At 36.7% G+C, this 17,737-nt stretch overlaps 1 protein-coding gene across 1 annotated transcript in view; it reads left to right on the top strand.

The window, feature by feature from the left end:
* The window catches only part of eys (eyes shut homolog), a 159,382-nt gene that overhangs the window by 46,692 nt on the left and 94,953 nt on the right, over window positions 1-17,737 (top strand). The window contains exons 22-25 of the mRNA XM_063491468.1: window positions 3,545-3,742; window positions 5,318-5,439; window positions 8,307-8,428; window positions 9,303-9,562. Of these exons, the coding sequence (XP_063347538.1) occupies window positions 3,545-3,742; window positions 5,318-5,439; window positions 8,307-8,428; window positions 9,303-9,562 (702 nt within the window). The remainder of the gene's footprint in view (window positions 1-3,544; window positions 3,743-5,317; window positions 5,440-8,306; window positions 8,429-9,302; window positions 9,563-17,737) is intronic.

Below are 17,737 nucleotides of genomic sequence, written 5' to 3'. Positions count from 1 at the left end.
TCTTAATCTGTAGTTAAATAAAGAACTCTTGAATAACTAGGCAGGTATAAGCCACCGTTGATGCTTCCCCCAGCAATGTGACATCTTTATTCTCACATGTCCTAAAACTCTTTAACTTGGTGTTTTTTTTAACCCTAACCACAATATAACAGTTAGTGCAAAGTGCAAATAATAGGGCATGATCATGACACTTTAGGCTCAATGTTGTGTTTTATGTCAATGCCACACCACCTGCCTACTGAAACAGTCTGTAAACTAATAACTGTTTTAACTTCATAATAATAATAACTTATTATTATCCAAATGGCTCTAGATAGTTTACACAACATTTATAAACCATTTTCAAATATTAGATACAACTTTACAATAACTTTACAATCATTTTAATATGTGTTTACTGAAAAATTATTGGGAAAAATTAAGAATTACAATTTCATTGTCCAGTAAAGAAACAAACAAAAAACTAAACTGAACCAAATGAAAACAAAACTAAAGAGTAAGTCAGTCAATTTACTATTAAAGTGCCACCAATTTCTTTTGTTAACAAATAAATTTGAATACATTTTACACAAATATCTCTTTGGATAAGTGTTGAAGTGATAAAATTCTGTAACCAAAACCTTTAATGTTAACTTTGCTGTGACGTGATACTTTTATGTTCTGCAGACACCTTTTGCTGGTCATTATGCAACAAATGCACAATTTAGACAAAAGCAATGAGTCACCCCTTTTTGTCTGTGGATTCAGGTGTTTTAAGTCTCATAAAATCACGGACTTAGCCATGCAGTCTACTTTTGAAAATATCTGTGAAAGTTTGGGTTCTATAGAGCCCAGAGCCTGGGTTCTAATAATTTCTTTTTTTTTTTTTTTTTTACGTTATGTTTTACACTGAATTCTTCATAATTTTGTAATCATAGTGTGTTATGGTTTTATGTAATTGAGTGTTGTAATTTTGTTTGTGTATTGTGAATGCAAAAGTCCAACAAAGAAACAAGGGTTGAAAATTAGAAATAGCTGTAACTCTACATGCAGCGCATCAGTTAACTATGTTAAACTGCATTGTTCATTTTTTACATATAAAAAGTGACAGACCACATATTCCAAACCTCTGGAATTAACATCAGCATAGAAACTGTGCTGAGCTTCATGGCATGGGTTTACATGACAGCCTAGTACTTTTATCCATGACTGGTTGTCAGATGCATTACTGCATCATGGTATTTTTTATCAAGATGAATTCATTTACTCAGTCATTTCATTTTCTCAAATAAATCAATAAATATGTTAAAAAGTAATTTTCACATTTGATTATTGATACTATACTGTCCCCACATAAATGAATGAGAAAAGATGAGATAATTATACCAGCATAATGATGAAAAAAAACTTTTTTGTGTTGAGTTTTGGCACAGCTGGGTTTAAATCCCATTCTGGTAAATATTTTAGTTTTTAATATATTATTAATCCACATGCTGGTCTTATAAGAGATGCACTGCTGACTGTGCGTGATACATTTCTAAAACTGGGATTTCTCAAAAACACAAAACAGTAAAACTTTATTATGTTTGACGAAAAAAGAAAAAAAAGAGAAAACATTTACTTAGCCAGACTCTTTTTAGCAATTCATCCTAAAAATCAGGCAGCCAGTCGAGAAGGACCTCAGTAAAACCCAACAACCACTTTGACAGATCTAATGAGCTCATTGGCTGTGGGATCATCCTGCAAGGACAACAGTCAGGGCAGTATTTCACAAATTTGGGATTTACAGCAGAGTCCCCAGAAGAAAATCACTATTAAAAAAAAGGCACTTCAATGACATACTGACAACATAAGGAGAAAAATTCAGAGCTCTGATGAAAATGAAAGTTTTCCAGTGTGATTCAAAGAACTGTAGAAAGTAATGTCAAAAACAAGTACAACTGATTACCCTTGTAACACCACTTCAGTGTACAGTGTGGTAGTGGCCACTCTGCATCATCAGTGTGCATCAGTGTGCAAAGCTACTCCTTTATACTATGACAGAAAGAATTATACAGTTCATGAAGTCAAAGACTAAAGCCATTTCTGAGAGTATTTCTCAGAGGGTGAGAAACTCGCTTTATATCTGAGGATTTCAAGTGATTCAGTGTATCAAGAAAGCCATGGCTTTGTGGAGCTTTAATTTCACCCACTTGTACCGTACAATGAAAAAGTATTCTGAAATGATTAAATATTGCACAATTTAGCACTGCCACTTCTTTCCAAAGGAACATACCGACGACGAAGAAGAAGAAAAAGAATATATCGGTGAAAAGTTGAACTACTGTTTACCAAATGCTTACTAACTGAGAAGCTGTCACAGTAGAAGAACCATTTATTAAAAGCATTTGTAATATCAAAATCAATATTTTCACCACATTTATGTGTAAAAAGTTAAAATAGCCATAACTACACTTCAGATTCTTTCATAATTCATGGATCAGCCAGCTAACCAGCTGCTAGCTCAGCCAAAGCGCTTCTTATATATGATTTGGTAAAGAAACAATTTGGATCTCAGTAGGATGCACCACCACCGTGCTTTGTCTAGTTTTGCACGTTTTCCACATTTGAACATTTTCATCATCTGCACTGATCTGGTTAATTTTCTGCACTGCTTTTCATAATTATGTTATTTTATTTTCTGTAGGCTCAGGAGAGATTAGCCTCATGCACAATCTGTCTGAAGTGATTTTTATCCACTTTCATTTTTCTGTGTAGTTCTGTCAGTTTTTATAATCAAAGCAGTTGTTAAGTTGCTCAAACATGATGCAAATGGCAATATTCAATAGCACATTAGCAATGACATTGAGGGTTAAGTAGCCACATGTGTGCTTTTATCACTAGTTTTAAATCAGTATGGAGCATTGTTGGATTGAATGAGGAAATTTTGTACAAAACTCGTTTTGTATGAGTACAAATATATATTTATTTTTTTAAATATGTTATGTACTATAGTAACATCTTGAATGTTCATAGACTTTACATAATGTTCATTACTTTACATGTAAATAAAAAAGAATGCAACAGACCATATAAAACATATCAAATGTTCAGCCATTTTAATATTTTATGAAAAATATTAGCTTATTTTGAATTTGATCAAAAGGTTAGAAAAGTACGTGGAGGAACATTATCCAATAAAGTAGGTCAGTAACCTGATTGCGTATAAAAAGAGAGGCAGAGTTTCTCAGATATAAAGACACTCAGGGGTTTACTATTCTGTAAAAAACTGTCTACAAGTTGTGGAAAATTTTCAAAATAATTTTCAGCCTTATTAATATTGCATCATCTACAGTATAAAGTGTCACTGAAAGATTCTTCTTAAATTAGTAAATTTCCATAGATTAACATTTGGTGTGTGTTTTAAATTCTATTGTGAATAAAGATATGCAGGTTCAAGGAAACGTATAATAGAGGTTTACACTTTAAATCTTGAGATCTATTCTTGCACTGTGTTTTTAACCAAGATAACCAAGATTTTTGTCTGCTGGATGGCCCCTCTATTTATTTCTTTGCCTCTCCTCAGGTCATAATTGTGAGTTCTTACCCTGTGAGGCCAGTAATCCCTGCGAGAATGGAGCAGTATGTGTGGAAGAGTTGGATCAGGACCATTTCCCTTTAGGTTTCCGCTGTCACTGTCGCCGTGGCTTCACTGGTCCCCGCTGTGAAATCAATGTGGATGAGTGCAGCTCCAGCCCCTGTCTTCATGGCTTCTGCTATGATGGTACGAAACAGCTTACGTCTCCCCAACATTTTAATGACATACACTCAAGACGGAAGCAAAGCTGCATGCGTGTATTCAGACATTAAAATGCCATGTATGTGTCTAATTTGATTTTGCTCACTTGCAGTGTGATAGGTAGTTTTCAGTTGCTTCGCCATTGTAGATATTATGGGTGTTGTGGTTAGAATCATTCATCTGAAGAGAGGAGCTGGACATTTTTTACTGGAGTGCACTTGATTAGTTTCTTAATATGATGTGTCAGAGAAGATCAGTCATCGATGTTGCGCTACAATTTGAATAATGGATATTAAATGACTTTGAATGAATGATTTTGAATGGTTACTCCCGTGCATTTCATCTCTAGCCTAAGTATTTAAAAAACGAAGTGATCATTAGAAAAGTGCTGAAAAGTAATACATTTGAAATAATTATCAGTCAATGAATCTTGCTTTATTTATTTTATATTGTGAATTTGCATGATTTTGCCATAAATTTAGTTACCAGTTTTGAAAAAGCATCAAAATATTTGTTTCTTCCACCCTTCCTGGCATTCCTGAAAACTGCCAGCTCTCCAGTCCAGTTTTAAACTGGCTTATGCTTTTTCTAAAATAGTGATGGCAGTGGATCACTGTCCTCTCAGTGCTACAGTAGCCCTCCACAAGCTGTCTTGGCCAATTTTGAGCGCAGCCAGTTCACCTTAGGTTAGTGAAGCTGGATCCTTGGACCTATTGGCCAGTGCTCAGTCGCAGCCAGCCAGCCAGCCACAAGGGACAGCACTGCATAGCCACAGTGGCAGTGATGAGTAATGCTGCTGCCACCGAGGACTTACAGCATTTAATGAGAGTAATAGCATCTACACGCACCAAGACAGAGTGACAGCATAGATTACGTGGTAAATCTTTGGGATAATGAAGAATCCAGGGACCCTGACTGGGGAAGTAATAAATTCACTCCTGTAAGAACTGCAATTACCTCTGTCACTGGCTGCCTGTACCAGTGTTGTGTTGGAGAAACAGAATGATGCATCCTTGGTTAAAATCATTAATAAATAAAGAGAGGAAGGAATGGATGATTAGCCATGGGAGATTCTAACTTCTGATGGAAGAAATTGGCGCATTTGTAGCTTCTGAATTAAGAATACCACTGAAATTGGTCCTCTCCCTCTGTTGCGCTCTTTCCCCATCATTCAGCATGTTGCAAGTATGTTGAGAGTGTTGCAACAAATGACAAGGCTTTCAGGCTTTCAGTGAGCAGAAATATGGTGAGACAAGGAAAGCACCTGGCGAGAAGAGGACTGAATGGTTATCGCAGACAGGTTCATTTAAAGCTGGTTAGAGTGTCAAACTGTCAGACTAAGGCATAAGGCAGTTTGGACTTTGCCAGCAACAGGTCTTACTGATACAGCCTAAGTCATTTATTTAATGGTCATACCCTTTAAATATAGAATCACAGTAGTCATTGTGCTTTATGCTCATAATCAGCACTTACCTGTGTAGAGATGTAGGACCCACTGAGATTTGAGTAAATTAATTTATGATGCAAGGTACTGTAACTATGCTCCGGCTTTTCCTTTAGTTGTAGATGGCTTTTACTGCCTTTGCAGTCCCGGTTATGCTGGGCTCAGATGTGAGCAAGACATTGATGACTGCGTGAACAGTTTGTGCAGCACCAACTCAGTATGTAAGGACCTCCATCTGGTAAGTAGAAACATTTTTCCAAGGCAGTATAATGGAGTGATGTTATAGCCTATGCTTCAAAATTGCCCAGTCCTGTAAATCGCCACAGTTGGTAACTCTCCATAAAATATTGATAGACATGAATCACATTAGTTACTGTATATTACCTTTGATGGCTGCTGTGCATTCGGTGTTTTAAAACATTTCTTTTGCAGTAAATATTAACAAGTGTGCAGTAACTCGAACATTGGCACATTATTAAAAACGAATAAACTACATCAACATGACTTTGTGCACCAGAGCAGCTCGCCAGTTATCTGGTTTACAGGTCCAGCATGATTCATATTGTTTTGGGTGTCTGGGGGGAAAATAAGGTAGGGAACTGTTATGTCCCATAGATGGCCATTATTATTTATATCTCATAATAGAAAAATTATGCCAATTACAGTGTCCCATTTATGCCTTGTAGCCAATGTAACATAATAACCAAAGGACTACCAAAGTATCCCTAGAAGGAAAACACTAATTTGTAATGATAGCGTCTCTATTTTTAACCAATGTTGTTTTGGACATGTTGTGATCATGTGTCCAAAACAACACATATACCCGATAATTAGTAATTATTTAAAAAGCTTCATTGTTATGGTTAAAGTGTAAGTCATAATAAACATAGAAATATTCAATAGGTTTTTCTTTATTTACATTTTTGATAGCCATTTAATAACTTTACAGTGTCTAAGCACATCTATAGTATGACATATTCCCCATTAAAGACCTCCACGTCCTGGTTATGCAACACATGGGTGGGCTTGACGGAAAATAAAAAATGCTTATGTCAGAAGTTAAGTTTAACAAAAAAAAGCAGAACTTTTAAAACTTGTGTCTTGAAGGCACAACTCTATTCTTGTACTTATTCAAATGTTTTTTAAGCCAATAACATTGATATGTTGCAGCTGCGGAAAGGCCTTGGGAACCGCATGCTGCTCACTAACTGTGCAATGAGTACCAGGAGCCTTTTTCCAACAGCTGCTTTTTTGCTAACAGATTGCAGTAGTAAAACAGATGTGTCATAGATAAAGTCCATATATTTAGCCTTTTTTTTCCCCCTCTGGTAACTTATGATGTGTGTAGTCGAGTTTTAAAAAAGGCTTACATTAGAGTAGTGATATTAAGATAGATGAGAACACATTGCAAGCACAAATTAATTTTTATAAAGTTTCTGTACCAAATTTAATTCTCATGAAATCAGTATTAAGATTTGCAGAGCTAAGTTTTAAGATTATAACATGACTTTCCTTTTTTGTAGCTTATCAGTAATGGTTGTGTTTTATCCAGCCAGTATAAAGAAATAAAATTCATCCATCATTAATATTTTAAAGTCAGTCAACATATTCTACTAATAATTTTATCTGGCTCTTTTTGATGTAGTTTATAAGGAACAATATACCAATGGAAGCCTATTGTGGTGCAAAAGCTGGTTAAAACACTGTAGTGTAATTTTTATTTTCTGGGATAAACTAAACTTCAAGTCCAAAGACAAAAGGACACCGTGTAAGAAGACGATGGGATCTGATAAGAGGAATATAATGAAATTTCCACTGGTATTTTTTTTTAGTCACCGTGTTTTACCGTTACATTTTTCCCGGTTCATTATTCAAATAGGGCCGTTTTTTGGAAACCCCATCACATAGTCTTGTTTACAGTGCAGCTATTTCTCTCTCTGAACATTGTGTCCCACAGAGCTTTACCTTATTTTGGAGAATTGCAGTCCCTGAAGGTGACTTAGCAGCAAAAATGAGATTATGTTCTATTGCCAGGGGTAAGGAATTGGAGTCTCCTGGAGGTATCTAATTTATCATGAGATGACGGCATTTTCCCCCACCACCATAAGGCCTACAGTGTACAAATTATATCAGACAAAGTTTAACGGCTCCCCTTCAGTGTATGAAATAAATATTAGCATGCATTCAACCGCAAGTACCCGGGACCTTTCGACAGAGGGTTGGCAATGATAAATCCCAAACAACCTTTGACCATATGACTACGTTCATAACGTATGCAAAGAGGAATTTAAATTAAGATGGCTTCTTGGAAAGTAATGGAAGAAAAACATTAATCTCTCGTGCTGCAATTCATTATTTTAGAGCCGATTGCAGTGATGAAATAAAGGACAAGTGGTCCGCATACTGTTTTGAATGGAGGAAAGGCAAGAAAATAAAAGATTAGCAATGTTTGAGCTTTGTATAAAACGTTTTTTGAATTTAAAGTACTAACAACACATTTACTGGCTCCAGAATAAAAAAAAACAACCTGACAAATCTAAATCCAACGTGTTTTACATGTTTGCTTGGCTGTGAAAATATTCCTCAAAGAATATGCAGTGGTAATGCTGTACGCTTCATAAAGGTTTTGTATCATCGTATCTTGAATGTGATAGGAAAAAAACAGGCTTGCATACTGTCCAGAGGGTGGGTGGTAGGAGGAATACATCAGCACGGTAATGTGGAAATGTAAGACAAGCATGACTCTTCCACACTTTAAACAGATTTCCACAGGAAAGCTTTTTTTGTGTGTGTGTGTGAGTAGGAGGTTTTATTCCGCAATGTTTTCAAGAACATTGAGATGAATTAAATCAAGTATATTAAGCATTGCAACATTTGTTTTTTAAAATGCAACCAATATAAATAACTAAACAAATGAGTGGCAAAATGCCCTCTGTCTGCTCCGTAACAACTTAATTAACAGTCCCTGCATGTGATATGTGCCTACTGCTCTCCTAAATATTCGATTCTAACCACCTAAAATACTAACTCTACATAGTGCAGATGTGAAATGTGACTACTTTCCAGTGTTAATCTAATATTGTTTCCCTTTTTCTTGTATCGCAGAGTTATGAGTGTGTGTGTCGTTCTGGCTGGGAGGGGGAGTACTGCCAACAAGAAATTGATGAATGTTTATCACAACCCTGCAAAAACAACGCCACCTGCACAGACCTTCTCAACAGCTACAAGTAGGTGTGCGAGCTGGCTCGAGGGCAGCGTCCTCGCAAGGTGCATCAGTCACTTAAGAAATGTGGGAAAAAAGAAGCCGTTCAGAGATAGCAATATGTCCTTCCACTGGCACCGGAGATAATGAATTGCAGATGGCAGGTAAAACAAATGAGTCAATCAATGGCTCACAGCATGAAAAGGTTTCAGGGGATCTGTGACTCATTGGAGGAAAAAGCTGGTGTATCTGCTTCGGCTAATGCCCACTCTCACTGGGGAGACATAAAAATGCTTCAGGTAGAAAAGTTGGGGGATGGAAAGGAATGCAAGGTGGAGTGGTTGTAGTGCCCGGGTACTCACTGCCACCAAGTGGAATATTCACCTGCCTTAAGAGCAGATACTTGAGATTTACATACACTGTGGTTGGCTTTCTGTTTCTCTGTCTCCATCTGTCTCTCTTTCTGTCTAGAACACATACATTTCCATTAAATTCCCACTCAGCACTCTAACCTCTTGTGTCCTGCATTCAGCTGTCCAGAATTAAAAGCTGCTCTGACCAGTAGTGCAGTTAAACACTAAAATTCGTACTTTCTCTAACAGAGATCCAGGAGAGCAGTATGGAGAACGCGTGCACTGTAACACTGAGGTTTTGTGTAGAAGAGTGTGTTTTGTGGGTAATTTAAATTATCATTAAAAAAAAAAAAGCAAGCTATTCAGGAGTTTGTCTGCAGCAACTCCCAGAACATCTGCTAAATGCATTTTTAGCATAATTGTCCCAAAGAGTATGACTGCCATAGCCTTTAGAACATTTTAAAAAGTGTTTATTCATTTATGATTCATTTAAATTTATGGCAAAATAACCTCTACTGTGTAAATCTCCTCTCTGATGTATGTAAGGTGTTTGTGCTCACGAGGCTGGACAGGTGTGGACTGTACAGAGGATGTGAATGAGTGCGATTCTGGCCCTTGTCTAAATGGAGCTCAGTGTCAGGAGTCAGACATACCTGGGGAGTTCTCCTGCACCTGTCCCCCCTTCTTCAGTGGCCCCTTGTGCAGCCAGCCTTATGACCCGTGTGACCCCCTCCACAATCCCTGCCTACACAACTCCACCTGCCTGACACGCTCCAATGGAACAGCTTCCTGCAGATGCCCAGCTGGTGAGTGAACTCGGCGCCGCAGCCTCGTACTCGTGGTGTTTTGATTTTCGACTTATTTCCTAGCATAATCATAGAATTTTGTTCAACAGAATTGTTTAAAACTTGAGGGATTTAAAAATTACAAACAGCATAATTTCATTGGAATAAAAAGAAAGTAGCACTATCCATTTCAAAATCGTTGTTTTATCCTCCCTCTGAAATGTGCTTTTCCTCAAAGTTGCTGTAAAAGAAAGGTTTAATGTCTGTGTGCATGAATAAAATGGTAAAATGTGCTCCTGATACCTAAAAAATGTGCCATAAAGAAAACAACAGTAGTTTGTCATACACGGGTGATTTAAAATAAGAGACATACTTTTTGCTGTAATATGGAGAAGAATATAAGTGGAATATGGCGGGTTTTTGCTATTATATGGGTTAAAAGGAATGTTAGAAATAATGAAAGTTAGTCAGAGGTACAATTTGCATTTCTAGAGTTTCACATGCTCCACTTTAATTTTTGCATAAGAAATGGTCAACAAACCCAGACATTGGTGTCTTTTGCTTGCTTTTCTCCTCATTGCATTAAAACTAAATTAAACTGAATACTTATTTAGCAGTAAATCAGTGTATCAGTGCCAGCTGGGTCATCATAATGCATACTATATTCTAAGGTAAAGACCCTACAGACACATGGTGAATCAGCAGGTACTACCACTCTTTAATATGATTCTTATTTATAAAAACATTACTGTATACAAGGCACATAATCTTTTTTTATGAATATTTTTAAACAATACATCAAATGCAGCATAAAGCCTGCACAAGCGTCTTTTAGCAAGACCCAGTTAGTCTAATGTAAGTTCATGAGCACCTAAAAAATTTTGGACATTTTAATGAAATCAGTGAACCACTTTAGTCTGTTTTATATGCATAATACATATTCTACATCACAATCTTTTATTCTTTTTTTTTGTTTGTTTTTAAGTCTAATCAATACACAATCACAAATTAGGAAATTGTCAGGGATAAATAGCATCTAAAACCTTCCTCTTTTGTGCAAATTAACAGAATATCTTTAAAGTTGTTTAATCATTATTCACTGTCATCGTCATTATGTTTCTGGACTATCTACCATTGCCTATGATTGGCGATAAATTGGCGCATCCCTACTAATTGTAGCAGCAGGAACAGTAGATGCTTGGCTAAAGACAGATGCTAATTCTGAACGTCTTGAATTCATGCATGCATCCAAATGTCTTAGAAATTACTCGTCACTGATAATGCAAAATTAGACGTTTTTTCTTCAACGTGTACATATTCTCAATATTCCCATTTACAAGCAGATTGCAAACTTATGCCCGTTCAAATTTGCAGCTAACAGACACAGAAGGATGAAAGAACTGTGGGTGACTAAGGAGTCAGACTGTAAATTATTTTGAAAGAAAATAAAGCATTGACCTCGTTTAGTACTGGCTCCTTCTCGCTCATTCACATGCCCTCGCACGCATAAATAACACGGGCATGCACATCCACTCAGACGTAAATGAAACACAGGAAAATCTGTTTTATGTTCAATTCATGAGATCAGTCAGGTTTTTTTTTTCACAAGCAACATATTGGAATAGAGCAATGGCAATGATCGTTTTCTTCGTTAAAATGACCTATTACAATGTTTATCAGTAAAATCTTGTTAGCTTGGAAATTGTAAATGAAATATCATTTTAACATGGGCCTTCATTGTGGAGGTTAAGACGCTATAGGGTTATGCTGTACCTAATGGCTCCATCAGCAAAGAGATGAAAAGATGTTGCCAGATATAAATAGAGCAGCTGGGTTAGTTTCAGAAAGCTTCCTTGGAGAGGAATAGGAAATTAGGCGCTGGCTGCATACATTACACCAAGAGCTTTGCGTGGGTTTGGTCGTTTTCACTTCACACAACCGTGACTCACCTACTCTCCATTATTATTCACCTTAAATCCATCCTCCATAGCTACTACTCAACAAACATAAAGGAGCCCATGGCTTGATCCCAGTGCAGCCGTTTTAAAAACTTGTTATTTAGTATTCACTGTAGGTTATTTGTCAAGGAAATTGTGTAGGCCTAACACTATTCTTCAGACTAATTGAAAATAAAATTTGTCTGCATATGCATCTAAGATTTAGTACATTAAGCACATTCCAATGCACAGACAAAAGCTTTTACACAACACAGTCAATATTGTCAAGGTAACTGAATTAAGGAGAATGATTTTTATGCTTTTAAATGACACTAAATGTTTGCAAATACTGTTACTATGTTCAGCGTAGCATCAGTAAGTATTTATAAGAAGAAAATTGAATTAAAAATTAAAATTCAAAACCTCTTATTTGCTTTTAGATACCGAGTCTTAAATATGTAAATAGAAACATGGCAGCTTCATTCTGTGGTTTTTGGAAAGATAAAGCGAGGTCACATGATCCACATTCAAATGAAGAAAGCATGTGCTCTTATGTAAAGGCATGGTTAGGTGTTAAGAAGTTGCACCATGGTAAAACAAGCCTCAGGATAAATATGAAGGCTTGTGTTGTTAATAAGTTTGGCTGTTAAAGTAGTTACTGAGATACAGGTTAAATACATATTTTTTAATTGATTATAACCTTGTATTAGCAAAAACATGCAGGTGAGTATAAGAATCTTTGCTAAAAACAAAAATCAGATAAACAGTTTATATAGTCTTGTGTTTAGAAAATTTAATGCAATGTAGGGAAACTTGGCAATATCTTAAATACCATCTCCTGCGTGGTGAAAAGAATACAAACATGTAAAAAAAAAAAAAAGCACTTTGCTGCTACATCCATTCTGCTAGTCTTGTTTACTTTAACCTTCTTTGCTCATATCTGGTTTTGTTCTGTAATAAACTGCTGCGTCTAACACAACAAAAGTCGCTAATTTCAGCTGTTAGGTTGTGATGCATAATCCATGGTTGGAATAACAGGTGTTCTATTCTTTCCATTTCACCAGAATTGCATGAGTGCAACTGAAGAAGCACTGGTATTCATTGTGATGATGCCTTTGAGGCACTGCTAATGCTGTGATAATAGATGGTGGCTGTCAAACGTTTCATAGCCAGCGCTGTGACAGTATCTGATGGCTGCTGACAGGGGTCTTTTATAAAAGCTAAGTGCTTTAACTTTAGTGGTCATTATACCAAACTTGCTTTACTGAAGAGATTACAAAGTTGGCTGTGTGGTCTTAGCTTTCTCAAGAAACTTCACTAGACTCTACGCATCTAACAAAAAGGTTGATATGGCAAGTTTAGTGTTCATCAGCTTAGCAGGATCTAAAAGGCAGCAATTAGGAGGTTTCTACTGGGAGCGGCATTAAAGGGATTTGTAAAACACAGCCACAATGGAAATGAGTTCTGTCTACAAAGGTGTACTGTGAGAAGCTGGGGGCCAAAATAAAACCAGAGCAAGCTGAAAGACTCGTCTTAAAAAAAAAAACAGGTGAAGCAGTTATCCTCTTTTGATTGTAGAGGGCTCCTGTAGGAAGTTTTTGTTCTTACTAGCAGAGACACTCCGCTGAGGCTCTGGCCAGGAGGCCTAAGTCATCTTGCCTGACCAGCACAGATGTTCCACTTTCCTCTTAATGAGGAGCCTCAGCAGGGAGTGCCAAACCTGATAGAAGAGCAACCTGAAAATGGGAGAGTTAGGGTAGAAGGTTGAGGTGAGGGTTACTGGCCGACAACTGCAACAAATGAAACAAACAACACATGGCATCACTCAGCCAAGACTGCAGTACAAGGTAGAGTTGCATCAGAGTCTCGCACACAATCTATAGTCTGTGCTGTCCTTGCTCGGTTTGCTGAATTCCTTGAGCAAAGACAAGTTCACATGTGTAAACTTTAATCTTATCTAGGACCTTTCCTGCACATTCTCTGCCTCTGCCATTTAGTCAAGGCTCTATCCACTTAAACTATCTGAAGAGCGGAAAGGCTATATTTATGCTTTTTTTTTCCCTTTGAATTTAATTAATAGAAACTACAGCTTAATTAATAAAACTTCAGCTTTAGTGGTTTTTCTTTGAGATTTGTGTCAGTGGAGTCCAATTTTGAGTTTCCTTTTTTTCCTTTATTTTTTTAATCACTGAGATGGTAAATTATTCTCACATAGTTACTTTATGTAGTTCTCATGGATTTTGTAAAACTGACTATAGGATTCTTTTGAGTCTTCAAGACAAAACATGTTAAAACCGTCTAACCTTTTGATAATTACATCAGAATTACTGATTATTATTCTGGATGTGAAATATTTATAGTTGTCAATTCTTTAAAATGATAATATTCTATGGATTAGCTTAACAGATTGTACGTCTAGTTTCATTTGTAGGTTCTTTAGGATGGCATTTTCAATGGATATCACACTATGCCACTGCAGCCCTTAACGTTTTAGACTTGTTAGTTAAAGTGCCTATATTCATTACGAGCTTTTTGTTGGTTTTTGGGTGACAAGTTGGCATTTTTAAGTGTTAAACGTGAGCTGTGTGATATGAGGACAATCACTTTGCCTGTAGTCCATTATATGAAGTGGAGACTTTTTTTTTTTTTTTCATTTTTGCTGTACAGGGAATTAATTCAAAAGCATTGTGTGGTCTCTTCACATGGAAAAACCATTTGGTCTCCATGGTTCAGAATATACCCAGAGGTGTTCCTGGCCAGATGGAGAACAAACCCCTTTATTTGCATGGCATGCTACACTAGCCTTCACCTTCCACAAGATTGAGATTGTGTCCTACCAAACAGTTGGTTAATGAGCTACTGTGGAGCTATGCCAACAAGAGAACTGACACATAGCTAATATGATACTGAAAAAGATGTGTGGAAAATATGTGTTGCCAAAATGTGTTGGAAAAAGTCTGGCCTCAGTAGATTCATTTTAGGTGATTATTCTTTTTTATAGAGGGGGCAGACTATATGACTTATAGCGGACATGTGTCAGTTAATAAACCAGATGCCCTGGCAGATGTATAGCAAGATCACTGAGACTTTTCATTATCTTAGTATAAGGAATTAGAAATACAGATACTGCAGGTTTAGTCAACTTAGTGTATTTTGCCCTTTATAGTGTGCTGTTCTAGATTATTATGATTACCATCTTTATGATGAGCTTTTTTATAATAATTACCTCATGCAATCCACATTATCTGCTCTAGTTTGTATTAGTTCATTTATAAAATGAATAAAGTGTCAAACCAGGATTGGAAATCTCTTCTAAATAAATGACCTGGCTGACATACCCTTTAGCATTTAGAGCATATTAGTTACATATAAGACACTTGCGTACTGTACAGAAACCAAAAAAAGGTTATATGTTACGACTCATCACTTCCTAGCTTATTTTAACAAAACCAATATAATGTGACTATGAGCCTGCACAGTAGCCATTCGCTTCTCATAGCACAATTACTGAGATTAAAGGTGTTCCAAATAAATCTTTCTCACAGAATAATGGACCACGACAGAGAGGCAGTCAGTGGCCATATTGTATTTTAATCAGAGTTCATGTCATGTAAATCACAGCTCCATTTGGGAAACTATTGTCTGGTCTAATATTCTCACAGTGAAGGCATACAAAGAAGTGGGAAAATATTAAAATGTGGCCGGTGTTCGACCTCAGTATGAGAGCATGCCCCTTCAGTTGGCAAAGGTCTCACCACACTACTGATATTCCATTGCTGAGGGCAAAGGTGGTTCTCTTCTTCCACTGTAGCTTTGAAAGCTCTGTTTCCAGATCAAACAACAGCTGCGGGGGAAAAAAAGGCAGGAAAAAAGCATCAGTGATCACATAGTAGTGTGAGAGGATTTCCCTTCATGAAAATTCTTCATCATTATTTGATTTAACCAGATTGGTGTTTAACCCCTGAATGCCTAACAGCATGTAAAATGCCCAAATAGTCTCTGAATAAATATGTGGAAGCTACTACAGATCTGATTGAATGTTTTTTTTATATATACACCATAGGTTTACTTTTAGAAGCTGCGAGATATCATTGAGCAAAGTGTATACATCAGTATCCATAATGACAGTTGCTTACCACTGTGGATATTAGACACACTTTGTTTTTGTACTACAGGTTTGCATAGGTATTCAATTATACGTGCATTTAAAACAAGATGGCAACAGCCTGACAGCAGAAAGAAGAGCACCATTGTTTGTGTGTTTTGCTAAACAACATGGAAGAAAATCACAAAAATAAGATGACGCGTGTAATCTCTTAACAAAAATAGGGCATGGGACATATAATACAATATATACACCATAAAATACATGCAGTACAAGGTTGCTGAAGCATGAACAACCATACAGCCTGAAATGATTGACAGTGATATGATATAGACATGTCGCAGGTTACTTGTGGTGTAGTACAGCGGTCCCCAACCCCCGGGCCTCGGACCGGTACCGATCCGTGAGTCGTTTGGTACCGGGCCGCGAGAGTTGAGGCTCAGGTGTGGAATGTAAGGTTTTCAGGGTTTTTATCGGTTTTCGGCGTTATTTTGTTATCGTTTTTATCGTTAACTCGGTTTTCCTGGGTCTTTTCACGTGTGTTATGAATAAATCTTCTTTTTTTCGGTACCGGTACTAGTTTTATTTTGTTGCATTTATCCGCGACACCTTAAAGGCCGGTCCGTGAAAATATTGTCGGGCATAAACCGGTCCGTGGCGCAAAAAAGGTTGGGGACCGCTGGTGTAGTATATATGGGTAGCTGTTGTTGGTATCAGTGATTTTCAATTTTATAGTTTGCTCTACAGACAATAGTTGACCCTGATTTTCCAAAAATAAATATGTTTCTTATTGTATTACAAACCAACATATATTGTGACTAAGGCAAAAGAAATTTAACAGTAGACCTGGTGTCTTCTATGGGAATATGTTTCCTAATGTTAAAAAATGTCTTCTCATAGAGTGAAAAGATGTAAAAATGAGAACATTTTCTTTTTTTGTATTTCTGTCATGGGAACTGCAATACACTGCTGTACCAAAGTTTCTCTTTAGCTCATGACACTCACTGCTGTAAGCACAGTGTTACAGCCTAAGGTGACCTAGATGAGTGCATCTGCATTCATACCAAGTCGGAATAGTCAGAATTGTTTTATATTGGCATGCAATCCTCATTTCTCTGTGAAAATTATACAGCATGTTTAGGCATAATCAATAACTGTAACTTTTGACTGATAATATGTGGCGAAATACAATTTTTAAGCTTAAGGACTAAACTAATACCCAACATTTCCACCTTAAAAAAACTAAACAAACAAACAAAAAAGATGAATTACCCATAGAACTTGGGGTAGACAGATATCTAACTAGCTAGCTAGTGCTATATCGCGCTAGCTAGCTATAAATGTAGCTAGCTATTTATTAAGCTATTTAGCTTTGTGGCTATTTACATAGTTATCATTAAAAAGAGAGAGGGAGGTAACAAAATTGCTCATCTGCAACAATGATGTTTACTAATGTATGATGATCATAAGGAAAGACAGCCAGTGCAGAATTGTATACTCACCACTTTATTAGCTACACTTGTTCAGCTACTTGTTATTGCAAATATCTAATAATTAAAACACCACCTCCTAATTCACTTTATGATGACCCCAGTGTATTAATTTTCATATGGCTTCCTCTAACAGGAAAATGTGTCACAAAGCTAAAATCATCTCAAACTGTTTTCTTCAACATGACCGCAAGTTCACCTCCATAGTCTTCACATCTCAGTACCTAGGTTCAGTCTATCCCTAAAAATAATTAAGGCTGCTCTGAAGGCAAAAGGGGGTCCAGACCGGTATAAGCAAGGTATAACTAATAAACTGTCCATTCTATTAAATGTGAATTGTAATGTTTATAATAGACTTTCAAAGATTTAAAACTAAGGATTAAATCAAAAAGCAAATGCAAAACACAACTGTCTCATTTGTAGGCAAGCATGGTGTTTGCTCACATTTTGCATCTTAAACTTTCTGTGTTGTATGAAAGACAAGGTGATAGGCTTCAGAACCAAACATATGAATCAGCAAACCTAAATGCCAAGCAGAAAGCTGTAGTCATCATGGTGAAGAGTGTTGATTCTCAGTGGCATTTGTAGTGCTTTCAACCCTCTCACACCACAGAGTGCCATTTGATTTAATGAATTTTTTTTAAGCAAAATTGCCTAACAGAGC

This window comes from Pelmatolapia mariae, linkage group LG13 (assembly GCF_036321145.2).
Source record: "Pelmatolapia mariae isolate MD_Pm_ZW linkage group LG13, Pm_UMD_F_2, whole genome shotgun sequence".
NCBI lineage: Eukaryota > Metazoa > Chordata > Actinopteri > Cichliformes > Cichlidae > Pelmatolapia > Pelmatolapia mariae.
Note: the sequence above shows the minus strand (reverse complement) of the source record. Positions and strands in the feature narration are given on the sequence as shown.